This window comes from Pipra filicauda, unplaced genomic scaffold, assembly GCF_003945595.2.
Source record: "Pipra filicauda isolate LSUMZ 115617 unplaced genomic scaffold, ASM394559v2 scaffold1538_size34454_pilon, whole genome shotgun sequence".
Classification (NCBI taxonomy): domain Eukaryota; kingdom Metazoa; phylum Chordata; class Aves; order Passeriformes; family Pipridae; genus Pipra; species Pipra filicauda.
In genome coordinates, this window is record NW_024104027.1 from 13,601 (window position 1) to 21,078 (window position 7,478).

Consider the following 7,478-nt stretch of genomic DNA (forward strand, 5'->3'; position numbering starts at 1 on the left):
GGGACACCGGGGGGACACCAGGGGGGTACTGCCAGGGGGACACCGGGGGGGACACCGGGGGGACACCAGGGGGGGGCTGGGCCACCTCCTGCCATCCCCGGGAGTGCCCCTGGCCAGGGCGTGGAGCAACCCGGGCTAGTGGAGGTGTCCCTGCCCAGGGCTTGGAGTCGGTGGGATGTGGAATCCCTTCCCAGCCAACCCGTGCCAGGGTTCTGGAGCCCCTCTGCTCTGGAGCCAGGCTGGGAGAGCTGGGGGGGTTCCCCTGGAGAAGAGAAGGCTCCAGGGAGAGCTGAGAGCCCCTGGCAGGGCCTGAAGGGGCTCCAGGAGAGCTGGAGAGGGACTGGGGACAAGGCAGGGAGGGACAGCACACAGGGAATGGATTAAAATTGGAGAAATGGAGATTTAGGTGGGAAATTGGGAAGGAATTGCTGGCTGGGAGGGTGGTGAAGCTCTGGAATGAGTTTCCCAGAGAAGCTGTGGCTGCCCCTGGATCCCTGGGAGTGTCCAAGGCCAGGCTGGAGCCACCTGGGACAGTGGGAGGTGTCCCTGCCCCTGGCAGGGGTGGGTGTCCCCAGGGCCCCCCCAGCTCCTGGCCAGGTGTGCCGGGTGTTTTCCCTCCTCTCCCAGCTTTCCCGTCTCCCTGCAGCCCCCGGGAGCTCCGGCAGTGCCAGAGGAGGGCGGATACCTGGACACAGGTAGGGCTGCGGGAAAGGGGGGCCCCAATTCCCCTCGCCGTGACGTTTGTGGTCCCCAGGAGGGGACACAACCGGCCCTGGGACACCCCAAAAGTAGCCCCGGGAGGCCTGAGGGGGCAGGGGAGGGGACAGAGGTGTTTGGGTGGGTGACAAACTCCCTGCTGGGTTTTCCAGGCCATTCCCAGGGCAGGAGTGACGTGGGAGGGGGCTGCTCCTGGGAGGGGGCTGCCAGGTAAGGGCTGGGCAGGGGACGTGCCCCTCCTGGGGCCCTGTGGGTCAGGGGGTCCCCGGGGGGGTCTGGGGGTCCCTGTGAGGGTCTGGGGGGTCCTTGTGGGGTTTGGGCGGTCTCTGTGGGGCTCTGAGTGGCCCTGTGGGGGTCAGAGGGTCCCTGTGGGGCTCTGGGGGACCCATGTGGCTTTGGGGGGCCCCGTGGGGATTTGGGGGTCACTGTGGGGGCCAAGGGGTCCCCATGTGGTTCTGGGGGTCCACGTGTGTCTCTGGGAGCCCCATGTGGCTCTGGGGGTCCCCATGAGGGTCAGGGGAGTCCCTATAGGGATCAGAGGCCCCCCATGTGGCTCTGGGGGTCCCCGTGAGGGTCAGGGGATCCCTGTGTGGGTCAGGGGGTCTCCATGCAGCCCTGGGGGTACCCATGGCACCTGGGGGGTTCCCGTGGGGGCCTGGGGGTCCCCATGTGTCCTTGGGGGTCCCCGTGGGGGTCTGGATGTCCCCGTGTGGCCCTGGGGGTCCCCATGGGGGTCAGGGGATCTCTGTGTGGGTCAGAGGGTCTCCATACAGCTTGGGGGTCCCCGTGTGTCCCTGGGGGTCCCCGTGGGGATCTGGGGAGTGCTGAGCCATGGGGAGGGGGCAGCAGGACGTGGGGACCCCCCCCCAGCCCGTGCAGCTCCGGGGCCGCGGGAGGGGCCGGTGCTTGTCCCCCCACGGCCTGTCCCGCCCCAGGGGGGTGCCGAAGCCCCCCGGGGGGGTGCCGGGGGACGCTGCCATGCGCCTGCAGCTGGTGGAGCGGGAGCAGGCGCTGCGGCTGGCACGGGAGACCATCCAGGTGAGCCGATCCCGGCGGGACGGGCACGGGGGGGCACGGCTGCGACCCCTCCTCCCGCCGCGCCAGACGGCGTTTGCCCGGCGTTTATCCCGTGAAATCCCTCGGAAAGCCTCTCCCTGCGGATCGCTCCCCTCTGGGAGCAGCTTTTCCCTTTCCATGCCCGGCGCCCGCCCGTGCCCTCATTCCCTGTTCCCAGCGCACCCACAGCCCCCCCCCGCGGCCTCGGCCCGGGGCTCCAGGAACCCCCCCTGGGTGGGTTTGGGGGCGGCTTCACCCCGAAAACTGCCTAAAATCGTTATTTTTTTTTCCTGCTGGAAAACATCCGAGATGTAAAATGTTGGGGGGGTGGGGCAGGAATTCTGTGGGATGTCTGGAGTGGGGAGAAGTTTTCCCCGGGGCCTGGGAAGGGCTGGGACTCCTGATCTGGGGGGGTTATGTCGATGTGGGTTGTGGGGGCTGCGATTGGGACCCCAAATCTGCCTCTGCTCCTCCCCTGCCTCGGTGTCCCCCCAGTAAAGGTGAAACCTCCCTGTCCCCACATTCCCTGTCCCCGCATTCCCTGTCCCCGCATTCCCTGTCCCCACATTCCCTGTCCCCGCATTCCCTGTCCCCTGTCCCAGACAGACCCCCCGGGATGGGTCTGGGGCGGGTGGAGGTGCCTCCCACCCCCCCAAACCCCCCCGGGGGTTCCCCCCAGATCCTGCAGGCGAAGGTGGAGCGGCTGGAGCAGCTCCTGCTCCTCAAGAACCTGCGGATCGACGACCTGAGCCGGCGGCTGCAGCAAGGACGGGGACAGGGGCAGGCACAGGGACGGGGACAGGGACGGGGACAGCAGCGCTGAGGGGCCCTCGGGACACCTCCCACCACCGAACGGCCTCCCAGCGCCTCCCAGTGCCCTCCAGTGCCCTCCAGTGCCTCCCAGTGCCCTCCAGTGCCTCCCAGCGCCTCCCAGTGCCCTCCAGTGCCTCCCAGTGCCTCCCAGTGCCCTCCAGTGCCTCCCAGCGCCTCCCAGTGCCCTCCAGGGCCTCCCAGTGCCTCCCAGTGTCCTCCAGGTCCTCCCAGTTCCCACCACGGGCTCCCGCTCCGTTCTCCTCCCACGTTGGGAATTAAAGTCCTGGATGGTCGCTGGGATGAGCTGGAGGCGCTGTGGGGTGGGTTTGTCGCCAGAGGGAGTGTGGGGACACTGTGGGGTGGGGACATCAGTGTGGGGACAATGTGGGGACAGCGGGGTGGGGACATCAGTGGGGGGACACTGTGGGGACAGCGGGGTGGGGACATCAGAGCAAGGGCAGAGGTGTGGGGACACCGTGGGGGCATCAGAATGGGAGAGGGGACATCAGCGTGGGGATGACAGCGTGGGGACATCAGCGTGGGGACACTGTGGGGGCATCAGCGTGAGGACAGCAGGGTGGGGACATCATTGTGGGGACATCAGCGTGGGAGGGGACATCTGTGTGGGGCTGGCAGTGTGGGGACACCGGTGTGGGGACACTGGTATGGGGACAGCAGGCAAGGGCCAGCAGTGTGGGGACCCCGCGGGGGCACCGTTGGCTGCTCAGCCCGACGGACGCTGGGATTTAATCCCTTCCCAAATCCGTTTGTTGTTGTAATCCCGGAGCAAATCCGACCCGGCACATGGAGGTGGGGGGGACAGGGACCCCGACACATGGGGCTGGGGGGACAGGGACCCCAACACACGGAGCTGGGGGGGACAGGGACCCCAACACACGGGGATGGGGGGACAGGGACCCCAACACACGGGGATGGGGAGGACGGGGACCCCAACACATGGAGCTGGGGGGGACAGGGACCCCAATACACCGAGCAGGGAGGACAGGGACCCCAACACACGGGGATGGGGGGACAGGGACCCCAACACACAGAGATGGGGGGACAGGGACCCCAACACACGGGGGTGGGGGAACAGGGACCCCAACACACAGAGATGGGGGGACAGGGACCCCAACACATGGAGCTGGGGGGACAGGGACCCCAACACATGGGGCTGGGGGGACAGGGACCCCAATACACCGAGCAGGGAGGACAGGGACCCCAACACACAGGGATGGGGGGACAGGGACCCCAACACATGGAGCTGGGGGGACAGGGACCCCAACACACGGAGCTGGGGGGACAGGGACCCCAACACACGGGGATGGGGGGACAGGGACCCCAACACACGGGGATGGGGGGACAGGGACCCCGGGGGGGGGTGACAGGGCCCCCACAGCTCAACCTGGCACTGAGGGACCCCCCCGTGTCCCCCATTCTGCCTCTTGTCCCCCCCAGGTGACATCCCCGGCCATGGGGACGTGCCTGGGGGTGGCTCTGGGGACCGTCCCTGTGCCAGGGGCACTTTTTAGGGCAAACCCGGTGGGTTTGGCCGATGTGGGTGTGGGGTGTCCTGGCAGGGGACGAGCCAGGCCCCACGTGTCCCCTCCCGTGTGTGGTGTCCCTGTGCCAGCGGTGAGGACACAGCTGGGGCTCTGCGGGTCCCTGGGAATGTGGATCCCGGATTTTTAAGCTTTCTGGCAGCTGGAGCTGCCGGGCTGGGGGTCAGCTCGGCCCCCTGGGGTGACATGAACCCCCTGTCCCTCACGTGTCCCCTGTCCCTCACATGTCCCCTGTCCTTCACTGTATCCGGGATCCACATTCCCAGGAATCCACGGACATCCTGGGGGAGCTGGGCCAGGGGTCACACTGAGGTCCCTCACTGGGACCCTGCTGTCCCCCTGGGGTGTCCCCTCTCCCCTGTCCCTCACGGTGACCCCTGGCCCCGTTCCCCCAGGATGTCCATGGATCCCTGGGAATGTGGATCCCGGTGTTTTAAGTGATCTGGCAGCTGGAGCTGCCGGGCTGAGGGGTCAGCTCAGCCCCCTGGGAGTGACATGTCCCCCCTGTCCCTCATGTCCCCCTGTCCCTCATGTCCCCCTGTCCCTCATGTCCCCCCTCCATGACGTGTCCCCTGACCCAGCAGGGAGGGACAGGAGGTCAGCACGGAGCCAGCCAGGCCCTGGGAGATCCCTCGGGATGGGACTGGTTGTTCCCAGGCTCAGCTGTATCCAGGGGTGGGGTGGGATGGGGGAGGATCGGATGGGATGAGGTGGGATGGAACTGAGATTAAATGGGATGGGATGGAGTGGGGATGGAATGGCGTGGAATGGAGTGGGACAGGAAGGGGTGGGATGGGATGGGATGGAATTGGGATTAAATGGGATGGGGTGGGGATGGAATGGAATGGAGTGGGGTGGGATGACAAGGGATGGGGTAGGGATGGGATGGGATGGGACAAGATGGGATGGAATTGGAATTAGGATGGAGTGGGGATGGGATGGGATGGGAGGGAGGGGAGTGGAAGGGAGGGAAAGGGAGGGGAGGGGAGGAGGGGAGATAGGATGGGGATGGGATGGGATTTGATGGGATGGGATGAAATGGACTGAGATGGATTGGGGTGGGATGGGGTGGGGTGGGACGGGCCCTCCCCGCGGTGTCGCGGCGCTGTCGCGATCGGTGTCGGAGCCCCCCGCCCCTGGGCCATCGCCCCGTTTCCATGGCAACGGCCCCGCGCGCCGGGGGTCCCGCCCACCCCCCGCAGTTCCCCCTCCGCCCGCAGGGGGCGCCCTCGCCGCGCGCGCCCGCCTCCCATTGGCTGCCGCGGCCCCGGCCCCGCCCCCAGCAACGGTCCCGCCCCCCGCAGCGCTCGGGGAAGGCCGTTGGGGGGCGGGGCCCGGGGGCGTGACCGGCGGGGCCGCCGACCAATGGGAGCGGCGCTGGGGGAGCGCTGGCCAATGGGAGCGAGAGGGCGGGGCCCGGCAGCGGGAAGCGGGGACCGGGAGCGGAGCGGCCGCGGAGGGGACGGAACGGGGGTGAGAGGGGATGGGGGAAACGGGGGGATACAGGGGGATACGGGGGGTGAGAGGGGATGGGGGAAACGGGGGGATACAGGGGGATACGGGGGGATACGGGGGGATACGGGGGGATACGGGGGGTGAGAGGGGATGGGGGAAACGGGGGGATACAGGGGGATACGGCGGTGAGAGGGGATGGGGAAACGGGGGGATACGGGGGGGGGGAGAGGGGATGGGGAAACGGGGGATACAGGGGGATACGGGGGGATACGGGGGGATACGGGCGGTGAGAGGGGATGGGGGAAACGGGGGGATACGGGGGGATACGGGGGGTGAGAGGGGATGGGGGAAACGGGGGGATACGGGGGGATACGGGGGGTGAGAGGGGATGGGGGAAACGGGGGGATACGGGCGGTGAGAGGGGAAGGGGGAAACGGGGGGATACGGGGGGATACGAGCGGTGAGAGGGGATGGGGGATACGGGGGGACACCGGGGGGTGAGAGCGGATGGGGGAAACGGGGGGATACAGGGGGATACGGGGGTGAGAGGGGACACCGGGGGGTGAGAGGGGATGGGGGACACGGGGGGATACGGGGGGATACGGGGATACGAGGGGGACATGGGGTGTGAGATGGGATGGGGGGGAAAGGGGGTGGTGAGAGGGGACACCGGGAGGTGAGAGGGGATGGGGAGGAACGAGGGGACAGGGGGGGACACGGGGAGTGAGAGGGCATGGGGGGGAATCCCCCTTTCCCAGAGCCACGGGGGGAGTTCCCTGCCCATTCCCTGCCCATTCCCTGCCCTTTCCCTGCTCATTCCCTGCCCGCTCCCTGCCCATTCCCTGCTCATTCCCTGCCCTTTCCCTGCTCATTCCCTGCCCGCTCCCTGCCCATTCCCTGCCCTTTCCCTGCTCATTCCCTGCCCGCTCCCTGCTCCAGCTCCGTTCCCGGACGATGCGCCCCTGCTCCAGCAACTGAAGTTGGACACACGGACAGCAGAGGGGACACCAGGGGACACACATGGCGACGGCCGGCAGGGGTGAGTCCGGGTCCTGTGTCCCCTGCCGGGATCCCTGCCCGGATCCAGGGCCAGGCTCGTGCTTTGCTGTCCCTTCCCCAGGCTCCCCCCTGGCCGTGGCCTTCCCGGGGTTTCCCTCTGCCCCATAATCCTGCTGGGGGGTCCCTCTTCCATATCCAGGAGTTCAAGAGCTGCCTGGAGCTTTTGGGGTCCCCTCTGCCCTGCTGGGGGGTCCCTCTGTCCCTATCCAGGGATTCAGGGGCTGCCTGGAACTTTTGGGTCCCCTCTGCCCATAATCCTGCTGGGAGGTCCTTTGGCCCTGCCAGGGGGTTCCATTGTTCATATGCAGGGATGTGAGGGGCTGCCTGGAGCTTTTGGGGTCCCCTGGCCCTGTCTGTGCCTGGGGGTCCCTCTGCCTGTATCCAGGGATTCAGGTTTCCCTGGAACAGCCCATGGAGGGGATGAGCAGGTCGGTGGCCGTGGGGGACGAGGGGGACATTCCTGCTGTCCAGGGGGTCCCTGCTCACCGCTCCAGTGACAGGCACAGCCCTGGCACCCCCCGCTCCCGGGGTGCTCCTGGATCCCAGTGCCTCCCAAAAGGCTCTGGCAGTGCCAGACTGAGGGGTCTGGAGGGGCCCCCCAAAGGCCCTTGGTGGCACAAAGCCCGAGGGGGCTCTTTGTGCCATTCCCGGGTGGGATTTGGCTCCTCTGTGCTCCCAACAGCCCGGGGGGAGCAGGGCTGGGGCAGCTCCAGCCCGAGGGCCTCACTCCCTCCGCAGCCTCCTCCGGCTTCCCGGCAGGATGAGGCTGGAGAGCAACAGGAGCTGCAGGAGCAACAGGAGAGGGGCTGGGGGGGG

General features: G+C 67.8%; 1 protein-coding gene across 3 annotated transcripts; it reads left to right on the forward strand.

The window, feature by feature from the left end:
- Positions 1 to 642: 642 nt before the first annotated feature.
- On the forward strand, positions 643 to 2,683 carry SPEF1 (sperm flagellar 1). 3 transcript variants are annotated; one of them, XR_005562703.1, is made up of 3 exons: positions 643 to 695; positions 1,653 to 1,755; positions 2,453 to 2,683. XR_005562703.1 is itself a non-coding variant. In XM_039379025.1 (2 exons), exons 1-2 carry the CDS (start codon positions 1,549 to 1,551, stop codon positions 2,594 to 2,596), a joined length of 351 nt encoding a protein of 116 aa, XP_039234959.1. In that variant the 5' UTR covers positions 1,040 to 1,548; the 3' UTR covers positions 2,597 to 2,683. The 3 variants fall into 3 exon arrangements, 1 of the variants encoding a protein (XP_039234959.1); XR_005562702.1 differs by having other exon boundaries at positions 649 to 927; XM_039379025.1 differs by lacking the exon at positions 643 to 695 and having other exon boundaries at positions 1,040 to 1,755.
- Positions 2,684 to 7,478: the final 4,795 nt, after the last annotated feature.